General features: G+C 32.2%; 1 protein-coding gene across 1 annotated transcript in view; it reads right to left on the reverse strand.

Annotated features, from left to right (window-relative positions):
• Nucleotides 1–9,558, reverse strand: part of prrt1 (proline-rich transmembrane protein 1) — a 43,502-nt gene extending 33,944 nt beyond the window's left edge. Inside the window, exon 1 of the mRNA XM_030147431.1 lies at nucleotides 8,987–9,558. Within this exon, the coding sequence (XP_030003291.1) occupies nucleotides 8,987–9,005 (19 nt within the window). The 5' untranslated portion in view covers nucleotides 9,006–9,558. The remainder of the gene's footprint in view (nucleotides 1–8,986) is intronic.
• Nucleotides 9,559–13,122: the final 3,564 nt, after the last annotated feature.

Raw genomic sequence — 13,122 nt, forward strand, 5'->3', positions numbered from 1 at the left:
ATATTAACTTTAACCCTGCACTTAAGTAATAAAACCAATGCATGGCCTTAACTTTAGATATGTAGTAAACATAAAGTGCTCAGATTATTAAGATATTTAAGATCAGTTGCTATTATAAGATGTTTCTATGGGTTCATGGGCAAAAATAAATTCAGCGTTAAATGGCAGCGCAAGTGTTGGAGTCTCAAGGATGGAAAGATTGAATTATTTAACATGAATGTGTATGGATCACAGCGCTCTATACAGCAGTAATACAGTATGCAGTGTACAAAAGACTAACTTGCCAAAGGAACATATCAGTTTTACATATTTAGAAAGAATAAGGGTATGATGAAATTTGATAAATTCAAGAGAACACTGTAAAAAAAAAATCCTGTTTTTTTAACGGAAAAAACTGGCAGCTGTGGTTACCAGAACAATATTGTAAAAAAACACATCAAACCGTGAACATGTTTACGGTTTATTTAACATTTTAACTGGTAAATGGACTGCACTTATATAGCCCATTTTCTCCACCTTCATGGTGTCCAGAGCGCTTTACAAAGTCACCAGAACCTACTGGAAGCAATTTAGGGTTCAGCATCTTGCAAGGACACTTTGACATGTGGACAGTTGGAGCCAGGATTTGAACCACCAACCCTTTGGTCATTGAGCGACCCACTCTACCAATTGAGCCAAAAATATTCAAAATGTTATATTGTTAAATGTTTACTCTTTTTTTTTTTAATTACATTTTTATTTGACAAAAAAAAGCAAATAGGCTGTTATTTCAACATTGTGGTCTTGCAATTTAAATGGCACCACACTGTAAAAAATAAATAAATAAATAAATCTGTAATTTTAACAGAATTTTCACTGTTTATTTTACAGATTTTTCCTGTATTTTTAAGATACAGGAAAATATCAATGAAATGACAAAAACAGACTGTCATTTTACACGTCAAATGTAAAATAACACGGAAAAACTGTAACTGTGAATAACCATAAAATTTCCATTTTTTAATAGAAAATTTTTCTTTTTCCACAGAAAAATACAGTTAAAATACATTTGCAAATGTATTGTAATTTCACAATTTTTTTTTTCTATTCATGAGATTAAACTGTTAATTTAAAGTTTAATACAGTAAAAAAAAAATAATAATAATAATAATAAAATGAGATAAAATTACTGATAAATAACCATAACAGAAGTATTTGTTCTGTAAGTTTAACAAGACTTGTTTGTTAATTGATAAATATCTTGTGTAATTACGGGAGGTTTCACAACAAAAATGTTGAATAAATGTATTTTTGTGAATGTATAACATGTATAAGCACTGATAAACTGTCCAAATACAGTTTTTACCAGTGGATTGTACAACTGAGTCTCATTGAAAATTATTTATATATACATTCATAGGTAATTTGATTGTTTTAATGTGTGTAAATATTCTTTATTAAACATTAAAAAGTAAAAAAAAAAAAAAAGCAAAATCTCATGTAAAGTTAGGGCAAAAAACTGTATTTTAGTTACGGAAAATTACCGTATTTTTATGAGATGGTTATTTTCTGTTATTTTCCAGTATTTTTTTGGTGCCCCAGCTGCCGGAATAATACAGTTTTTTTTTTTTTACAGGTTCTTTTTTTACAGTGCACATCGTTTTACAATTTACAGTTTAATTTTCTCAAAACAATACAAATACATCATTTCTACATGTAAATCTGGTTTTGTTAACATACTCTTCCTGTAAAAACTACAGCTATATTTGATTTAATTGTTCACACAAAACTCTTTTTAAATAAAAAATTTTGCACTGTATTTTACTATAATTTGGCCAGGTCTCCCTTGAAATTAAAATTACAAAGAAAGAGTATCCATTCAAAGCTTCTATCTATCTATCTATCTATCTATCTATCTATCTATCTATCTATCTATCTATCTATCTATCTATCTATCTATCTATCTATCTATCTATCTATTTTCACTTACAGTTTTTTTTACAACTTTTTTTTTAATGGGAATTTTTGACTGCAGCTGGTTCTTGCTGTAGATTTACTGCTAAACCGTTGGAGAAATTTCCTCGATTTATAGTTTCATTCAGTTTTATCCATCTTATTATACATGAAAATGTGCACTACTGTCATTTACCAGCCTTTGAGCCTCTTGCTTGTTTTTCACACCATACAAACTAGGAGGCTAAGTCTGAGCAGAGTGTGGCTAGCCCTCACACATAGGTTTCTCCGTCATTACCTTATATAACTGAGATCTCTTCACTGTGAGGGAGAGGAGGCTTAGCTGAACATGCAGGTATGAATTTCACATAGGTTTAGTGGAAACTGGGAAAGACAGCGATGTAAAAAAGTGATTTATTGCATTTGGACAGAAATGTCTACTCTGATTTTGGGTTTAATTAGATGGAGCTCCCGTCACTTCAAGCCTCAGGTAAGTCACCAGGCTTTGGTCGTCACATTGTCTGGAAGAGGATCAATCTGGACACATTACAGGCAAATATTATATAATGATATTAACCCATAAAGATCCAGTGGTACTTTAGTGACAGTTCCCAAATGAATTTTTTCTCTGTATTACCATAAATTTTAGTATTATCCTTTTTATTTTAAGTTTTCTCAGTGTAAATTATGTATTTTCCTATATTTGATTCACTGATCATGTAGATGTTCATAAAAGCTCAGGGTCAATTCAAAGGTTATTAGATCAAACCAGAAAAAAAAAAAAAATCAGGAAAAAGTGACTTTTTCCAACTAAACATAAAATCAAAAGTCTCCATCCACTGTCATTGATCCAACTCCATGGGTTTTACTGGTGAATCAAAGTTGTAGAAGATGACGGTGTTTCCATGGGAATTATGGAGCCTCCGAATGTCCAAATGGATCATATCTGGTGACCATAAAAAGATAACAAACTGTATTTTATGCCAATTATTTCAACATATTGATAGGTTTAGTGGATCAGAAGTTATTAACCTTTTAATCCCTAAGCCTAAAATGTAAAATTGGACTTTTTTTTTCTTATTTTCACTAGCTAAAAGGTTAGAAAATGCAGTGTGAGAGTATCTATTTGCCCATTTTCCCAGAGCACAGAACTTTCAAAATCTGGCAGTCATTTATAATTTACCACATGTTATAATTCTGCTAAAACTGCTTCTTCTCCAGCCTCCAGTAAAGGCATGAGGGAAATTATCATAATGAAGCAATAAAACTAATAAAGCACACAATCCGTGTATCATTCGTTCATTTGTTTTTCAATTTAAAAACAAAAAACAACTCATTTTTTTGTTTTTCATTTTCAAAACCAGAATGAAAAATGGGTAACGGTTCGTTTTTCCATGTCCCGATTTTGTGCTCAAATGAAAAATGGAAAAAACGGATAATGACCGTTTCATCTGATTTTGCTATTTTCAATATAGTTAAGTTGTCTGACCCGGAAGTAGTCGTTACTAGGGAAAAAATAAACAAACGGAATCATGGCCGGACTGGAGGAATATTTTGCTATAATGAAGCAGCTGTTTGATAGGTCCAGAGGCATATTGCATTCACACACAAAAAGAAATTTGGCTCTGTTTTCTCCATTAACGAGAAAATTATCTTGTTAATTCAGAAAAACAGTGCCAAATTTTTATTTATTTTTTTTTTTCAGAAAAACAAAGAAACGAGTTGTTTTTCATTGTTTGATTTTTGGTTTTAAATTGAAAAACGAATGAATGAATGATACACAGATTCACAACGTCTCAGGTTTCAGAAATCGTTGGAATTTTTCCAAATGCACAAACAGTGAAAGAGTTAAAGCCATCTAAAGTGCATATATGTAAGGTGTGTCAGCGATGATACGGCAGGTTTTAAAGTGTTAAACATTTTAGATCAGTAGATGGTTTTGGTCAATAGTGAATGTTTGGGTCTTTATGGGTTAAGAAATAAGTGTTGCATTTTTCCATGAGTCTTACACCACTCTAATTCTCAACTTTCTATGTATGATCAAATAAAAACATGGTGTTTAAACTGTGGTTTTGTTCACATTAGGGATGTAACGATATGAAAATTTCACATCACGGTTATTGTGACCAAAATTATCACGATTATCATTATTATCACGGTGTTGTTGAAATTGTGCTCAAAATGTATGAACACACACTGAAATAATTTAACCACGTTGTATTTTGAAAACAACAACAAAAAAAGCAAATAAAATAATTGGCACAATGCACCCTCTGTTGCAGAAACATTCAAATATTAACCCTTAGTGGTCTGAGTCTATTTTGTGCATTTTTCAGTCCTTTTGATATTGCCTTTATATACTATATAAACAAATGTTTACTATACCCAAGTTTGGGATCTGTTTTTTCAGCACAACTTCATCTATATCATCTGCCTATTATTTTTTCACTTCAACCTACTATAAAAACATAATAGGCCAAAAAACACACACGCAAAAAAAAAATAAAATCTGATTTGAAAAATATCTATAATTTATTGCATAAATAACACACAGATGTTTAACGAATCTTTTCAAAGACTTTGAAAGTGAATATTGGTTCCAAACATTAGGTATAGAAAATCAAAATTGTAATAAATTCAAACTATACTCAAATATTTGACATAAAATCAGATCTTTACATAGGCGTTTTTTCACCTAAAAGTGCGGTAATCAAACACGGTTATCATGATAATTAGAATTTAAACGATAATACTAACCGTCTGGAATTTTACTGCGGTTTATCGTTATACCAGTAATCATTCCATCCCTAGTTCACATCTATACTGTATATTGAGAAACCGACTCAGCCCAATATAGTCTAAAGTCATGAGGCTTGTTAAAAGTTCCAATCATGTTTCTATGTTAAAACATGATAAAGTAACTCTAAGAAAGATGTCGATTCGATCAAACTCACAATGTCTTCCCACTAGAAATGAATCGGAAGTTTTTTGCAGCTTTTGTGATTTCTGTCATATAGCAGATCAAAGCATTTCCGTATATTATTTGTGTGAGCCCTTAAAACTAGCGGATGAATCACACGATGAAATTCATACGGTAAGTGAGGAATAAGAGGCAGGATAATAAATGTGTTGAATATTAATATGCGTCTAGTTATGTTTGTGCACAAAGGGATGATAACAAGATGCACCTGAGAGAGAGGCAGTTGGTGTGCATGAGCAAAAACGATAACACTTTTTGTGCATCACTGGATTTTGACTCAATGAGACAAATATTACAAATAAAAATCATTAAGAATATGGAATGTGCAGCCTTTAATCTTTATGTGTGGCTAAAAAATGATGGGTGTGATGCATGTTTGCTCCAATTTGTCTGTTTTTGGAAAAGATGAAGACTATGACTATGAGACTATGAGACTAAGCTATCATTACACTGGTCAACAACAAATTTATTGTTTAAGTTTTTTGAGCTGATTTAGGATAATTTTGGTGTGCTGAATCCAAAAATCACATTAATTTTGCTCAATCAGGTCAACTTTCTGAACTATGCTACATATTGGCTTTTTAACATTTTTGCTTACATTTATGGGCATTTTCACATCATATGATACAAAATTCTTTCATATTTCCTCCAATAAACGAGTTCTGAAGATTTTACTTTTGCCAATTTATGATTAATGGTTTTTTTTTAATATTACAGGTGAATGAAATGGCTTCAACTAGAAGATCTTGCAAAAATAAGCCTGACGTATTCTGCTACATCTGCGGTGAATACACCATTGTACCTAACAGGAATCCTGTTAGAAAATGATTTTTCTCTTAAAACCTATTTTGGGTGAGAACTATATAAAAAAAAAATCAACTGATAAAGTCATAAAAATGTCATCAATTTTGTGAGAAGATCAAATTTTTCAAAATCAAATTAGCAAAAAAACCTGACCTGATTGAGAAAAACAGATGTCATTTTTGGATTTAGCGGTGCAAAATGCTCCTAATTCAGTTGAAAAAACCTAGACAACTTGCAAAAAACATTTTTTTGTAACCCAGTGTTATCATCATCATTATCATGTGAATATTTGTGTTAAATTAAATAAATCTATTAAGAATATGGAATGAGCTGCCTTTAATCATTATGTGTGGCAAAAATGATGGGTGTCAAACTTGATATTTTGAGGAGTGAATAATATTTTCCTTTTTTAACACTCAGATTATCATAAAAATTTACAAGCAGCAGCACATACAGAGGAAAATCTTAAATACTGATGTATGTAGTTGTAATGTGATGCTAAATACGTTCATGTTTGCTCCAATTTGTCTGTTTTTGGATGAGAAATAAGACGAATACTAAGATTATGAGACTAAGAGACTAAGCTATCATCATCATCATTATCATGTGAATATTTGTGTTAAATTAAATAAATTTATGGAGAATATGGAATGTGCAGCCTTTAATCTTTATGTGTGGCTAAAAAAGATGGGTGTCAAACTTGACATTTTGAGAAATTAATAATATTTTCCTTTTTTAACACTCAGATTATCATAAAAATGTACAAAGCAACACATACAAAGGAAAATCTTACTGATGTGCTTAATCTTACTGTGATGCTAAATACATTCATGTTTTCTCCAATTTGTCTGTTTCTGGATACGAAAAAAGATAAAGACTATGATTATAAGACTCGGAGACTAAGCTATCATCATCATCATCATCATCATCATTATATGAATATTGGTGTTAAATTTTTAAAAATCATTAAGAATATGGAATGTGCAGCCTTTAATCTTTATGTGTGGCAAAAAATGATGGGTGTCAAACTTGATACTTTGAGAAATGAACAACATTTTCCTTTTATAACACTCAGATTATCATAAAAATTTACAAACAGCAGCTCATACAAAGGAAAATCTTAAATACTGATGTATGTAGTTGTAATGTGATGCTAAATATGTTCATGTTTGCTCTAATTTGTCTGTTTTTGGATGAGAAATAAGACTGACTGATGATTATGAACCTAAGATATCATCAGCATCAGCATGTGAATATTGGTGTTTAATTTTTAAAAAATATCATTACGAATATGGAATGTGCAACCTTTAGTCTTTATGTGTGGCAAAAAAGATGGGTGTCAAACTTAATATTTTGAGGAGTGAATAATATTTTCCTTTTTTAACACTCAGATGATCATAAAAATTTACAAGCAGCAGCTCATACAAAGGAAAATCTTAAATACTGATGTATGTAGTTGTAATGTGATGCTAAATATGTTCATGTTTGCTCTAATTTGTCTGTTTTTGGATGAGAAATAAGACTGACTGATGATTATGAACCTAAGATATCATTAGCATCAGCATGTGAATATTGGTGTTTAATTAAAAAAATACATCATTAAGAATATGGAATGTGCAGCCTTTAATCTTTATGTGTGGCTAAAAATGATGGGTGTCAAACTTGATATTTTGAGGAGTGAATAATATTTTCCTTTTTTAACACTCAGATTATCATAAAAATTTACAAGCAGCAGCACATAAAAAGGAAAATCTTAAATACTGATGCATGTAGTTATAATGTGATGCATGTTTGCTCCAGTTTGTCTGTTTTTGGAAAAGATGAAGACTGTGATTATGAGACTAAGAGACTAAGCTATCATCATCATCATCATCATCATCATCATCATGTGAATATTTGTGTTAAATTAAATAAACTTATTAAGAATATGGAATGTGCAACCTTTAATCTTTATGTGTGGCTAAAAATGATGGGTGTCAAACTTGATATTTTGAGGAGTGAATAATATTTTCCTTTTTTAACACTCAGATGATCATAAAAATTTACAAACAGCAGCTCATACAAAGGAAAATCTTAAATACTGATGTATGTAGTTGTAATGTGATGCTAAATACATTCATGTTTGCTCTAATTTGTCTGTTTTTGGATGAGAAATAAGACTGATTGATGATTATGAACTTAAGATATCATCATCACCATTATCATGTCAATATTTGAGTCACATTAAATAAACTTATTAAGAATATGGAATGTGCAGCCTTTAATCTTTTTGTGTGGCTAAAAATGATGGGTGTCAAACTTGATATTTTGAGGAGTGAAAAATATTTTCCTTTTATAACACTCAGATGATCATAAAAATTTACAAGCAGCACTACATACAAAGGAAAATCTTAAATACTGATGCATGTAGTTATAAAGTGATGCATGTTTGCTCCAATTTGTCTGTTTTTGGAAAAGATGAAGACTGTGATTATGAGACTAAGCTATCATTATCATCATTATCATGTGAATATTGGTGTTAAATTAACCCCACGGAGGTGATCCACGCACCAAACTGCAGTCTGCTGCAGTCTACTGTACCACATGCCCCCTTCAGGGTCAGTGGGAACTTTGTAGGCTTCATTATCAGCTTCATCTTTTTGTTTTTTTTTCCACTGTGGATCTCCATCAACTGGCTTTTTGACAAGTTAAACGCATTAAGCAAAGGACGGGGGAGAAAACTGGAGATATGAAGCTAAACTGTTCCCTGGGCACCCGCCGTTTACGCATTATTATTCAAAAAAAAAAAAAAAAGACGCGCAAGTGGAGGCAAGAGCGCGCAAAGGACACCCACACTAATGACTATAGTCAGAATAGATATATGCAGGCCTGTGCATAAAGATGACAATGAGGACTAAAGAATAATCAAGTATCAGCCTTATTTATAAATGTATACACAATATGAATAAATCCAGATAAAATAGCTGTGGAATGATTAAAAACACGCACATAAAGCTTCCAAATGGCACTAAAAACTCTCTGTGGATGTCATCTAATGTTATTTTCTCCCCAAAAAACTGCACCCACACAAAGATAGAAACATCAATGTCCATAGAATAAACGGATGGAGATGTTGACATAAAGGAGGAGGAAGAGGAGGAGGAGGAGGGGAGATGCAGATGAAACAGCAGATTGATATCAAACAGACGCTGCTGATAGAAAAAAAAAAAAAAAAAAAAAAAAACTAGATAAGGCTTTATTAGACTGGGAGTGAGAATTAAAGCGTCTCACCGTGTTTTTCCGACGACATGCCTTCCGATCTTCTGTCCTCCTCCTTCTTTAATCGGACGTGGATGTATTTTTACTCCAGCTGGTGACGAACCGCTGCAAAAAAAAAATAACCTTTTTTTTTTTTTTTTTTTTTTTTTTCCGTGCGCGTCGGTGCTGAGTTTTATCCCAAACGCGTGCAGCCCATCCTCAAGATGTCTTCATGTTAGAAACAGCCACGGTTTAATGCAAACTTCAGCTTCTGTTTGATTATTTTTTTATTTATTTATTTTTTTAGTAAACCTTTTGCAGCCCTGTCTTTCTGCTCGGTGTATCCCCCTCTCTCTCTCTCTCTCTCTGTGTCTGTGCGTGGGGCTGGTCCGTCTAATAAGGTTTCTCCACTAACGCGTCGCTGTACATTGAATTAATCAGACTCTGGGTTATCATTGTCTTAAAGCGACAGCCCGAACCAGGAGAACGAACGGCCACTGGGCTGGAACATCCCATTACACATCCACAAAGCCTGCAAATGAGAGGGATTTCACTCCTTGCGTGACATTTCACCACCTCCGATTTCCTTCACTCATCCTGTCCTAAAATGCTCGCTCTCTCTCTCTCTCTCTCTCTCTCTCTCTCTCTCTCTCTCTCTCTCTCTCTCTCTCTCTCTCTCTCTCTCTCATTTTAACAGATTCCCTCCCTTTGCAAGATTGAATAACAGTATGGAAATTCAGATAAACCTTTTATTTCTGTCTCCTAATTTTAATTTCCTGGTAACACTTATTATGCATACATATATTCACAGTTAACCTGCAACTTATTTGCATACACTGTAAAAAATAAATAAATAAATAAATAAATAAATAAAAATCTGTAATTTAACAAAACTTTCACTGTTTATATTTTACAGATTTTTCCTGTATTTTCAAGATACAGGAAAATATCAATGAAATGACAAAAATAGACTGTGATTTTTACATGTCAAAAGTAAAATAACTTGAAAAAACTGTAACTGAATAACCAAAAAAATGTAAATTTTTTAAAAGATTTTTTTTTCTTTTTTCACAGAAAAATACAGTTAAAATACATTTGCAAATGTATCATAATTTCACAAATATTTCTTTTCTATTCATGAGATTAAACTGTTAATTTAAAGTTTAATACTGTAAAAAAAAAAAAAAAAAAAAAAAAAATATATATATATATATATATATATATATATACATATATATATATATATATATATATATATATATATATATATATATATATATATATATATATATATGTATATAAAATAAGATAAAACTAGAAGCACTCGGAGAGCGCAGACCTCCGCCAAGGCTGATCAGTGGCCCCCCCCGTGGGCCCCCCCACCCCCGATCACCACCAAAATTTAATCATTTCTTCCTTATCCCATTTCCAACAAACCCTGAAAATTTCATCCAAATCTGTCCATAACTTTTTGAGTTATGTTGCACACTAACGGACAGACAAACAAACAAACAAACAAACAGACAAACAAACAAACAAACAAACAAACCCTGGCAAAAACATAACCTCCTTGGTGGAGGTAATTACTGACAACCATAAAAGAAGTATTTGTTCTGCAAGTTTAACCAGACTTGTTTGTTAATCGACAAATATCTTGTGTAATTACAGGAGGTTTCACAACAAAAATGTTGAATAAATGTATTTTTGTGAATGTAGAACATGTATAAGCACTGAAAAACTGTCCAAATACAGTTTTAATCAGTGGATTGTACAACTGAGTCTCATTGAAAATTATTTATATATGTATTTATAGGTAATTTGATTGTTTTAATGCATGTAAATATTCTTTATTAAACATTAAAAAGCACAAAAAAAAGCAACATCTCATGTGAAGTTAGGGCCAAAAAAACTGTATTTAAATTATGGAAAATTACCGTATTTTTATGAGATGGTTATTTTCTGTTATTTTACAGTATTTTTCGGCACCCCTGGTGCCAGAATATTACAGTTTTTTTTTATGTTTGTTAGTTGTTTTTTTTACAGTGTATTAGTCATTATTAATGCAGGGGTGTCAAACTCATTTAAGTTCAGGGTCCACATATGTACAGCCTAGTTGGATCTCAGGTGGGCCACACCAGTAAAATAATAGCATAATAGCATATGAATAATGCAAACTTCAATTTTTTTCTCTTAGTTTTAGTGCAAAAAAGTTAAATTACATCACGAAAATGTTTATATTTCGGCTAAAATTTGCTTAGAGGTCTTATTTCTGTCTTTGTGCATAAGAAATCAATGTAAGTGAATCCCCAAAGGAACTTTGTGTTGGTAAATGCAAGTTCTGCAAATTGACAGGATTTCAGTTCTGTTCAACATGTTGATGGTCATATGAACTATGTTTTCAGCTCAAAAATGTCCAATTTCATCACAATTAATGCTAGATTTTCATGTCACAAATGGCCAAGTTATATTTGAACTGAATTTACCTGAAAAACAAATATTCTATTCTTTTAGATTCCCCAGTTTTTCTTACCAGATTCTCTCCTACATATCACGTTTTATTTTTACAGGTTCAATATGGAGTATGGTGCTGATCCATCCTGCTTATGTTACGCCAATACATACATGAAGAATGTCCCACGTCACTTTTGAAATCAACAGTTTTCTAATAATAAGCATTTTTATAAAGAAATAACAATTCTATGTTGTTATTTCCTCTTTAGTATGATGATAAACTATACAATAAATAATTCTGATCCTAGTTTTTGCACAGGGATCATTAGTGTAAACGGTGACATGACTGCCGAGCATCAGTATGATGGGATCTGTAACAACCATGTCACATCCGTCCACTGCCACATTTTGTGTTTTTGTGTCAGCTGTTATTGTTTTATATCCATAATACTAACATTTATGAATAACAGGAGAATTATCAATAGTAAGTATATAAGTTTATTCCTAATAAAGTACTGGTACTGACCAGAGCATCATGGGTAATGTCACGTCCGTCCACCAGCAAAAGTTTTCACATACACGTGCTATTCCAAATCCAATATTTCTGAAAATAGAGCTTCCACTGTCAAACAATATCAGTAGTCTGTGCACAAATGGATTAGCATTATTTCAACACAGTTCTATGCATTTCTTACAATGGTTTTTTTTTTTTTTTTGACAAAAATGGCCACTCATTTGACCCCCTAAGTAAAATTTAGCTGATATAGTCACAGCTGACCTGCTACTTATTTGCATATTAGTCATTATAAGCACCTATTAATGCAGGGGTGTCACACTCATTAAAGTTCAGGGTCCACATATGTGCAGCCCAGTTGGCTCTCAAGTGGGCCAGACCAGTAAAATAATAGCATAATAGCATATGAATAACGCAAACTTCACATTTTTTTCTCTCAGTTTTAGTGCAAAAAAGTTAAATTACATCACGAAAATGTTTATTTTTCCGCCTATCCTTAAACAAAACTGTGAATAATATCTTATTTACATGTGTGCATCACAATTTACAAATCCCAGTGGATATACAAAGGTGCATAAAATTTAAAGGGGTCATATTTAGCTAAACCCACTTTTATTAGTCTGGTACATTTATTTGTGTATTTAGACCCTAACAGTTCAAAAAGTTTGCATTAACACTTATTATGCATAGATGTATTCACAGTTGACCTACTACTTATTTGCATATTAGTGATTATAAGCACCTATTTATGCAGGGGTGTCAAACTCATTTAAGTTCAGGGTCCACATATGTGCAGCCCAGTTGGATCTCAAGGTGGCCAGACCAGTAAAATAATAGCATATGAATAATGCAAGCTTCACATTTTTTTCTCTAACAGTTCAAAAAGTTTGAATTTGAACCCTCCAGGTGCTGCAAAGCTATCTGTATATTCATTTTGGCAAAAATCGAATGGATTTCTACAACCTGTTTTAATTCCTGCTTAATTTTTTATGTTTTACAACTAATTACGTCATGACATTTGCACATATAAGGTCAAGACTTCCGACAAACATTTCTCAGAGTGCGACATAATTGTTTGTCAGCAGCAGCGGTTGTAGTCCATACTGAAAATATGTCCAAACTTTGAGCCGATTACCTAAAATGTTCAGTTGTTGGTTGAATGGGACAGAGCAGCACAGCCAACAACCTGGAGGGGGTGGGGCCT

Source organism: Sphaeramia orbicularis, chromosome 11 (assembly GCF_902148855.1).
Source record: "Sphaeramia orbicularis chromosome 11, fSphaOr1.1, whole genome shotgun sequence".
In the NCBI taxonomy this organism is placed as follows: domain Eukaryota; kingdom Metazoa; phylum Chordata; class Actinopteri; order Kurtiformes; family Apogonidae; genus Sphaeramia; species Sphaeramia orbicularis.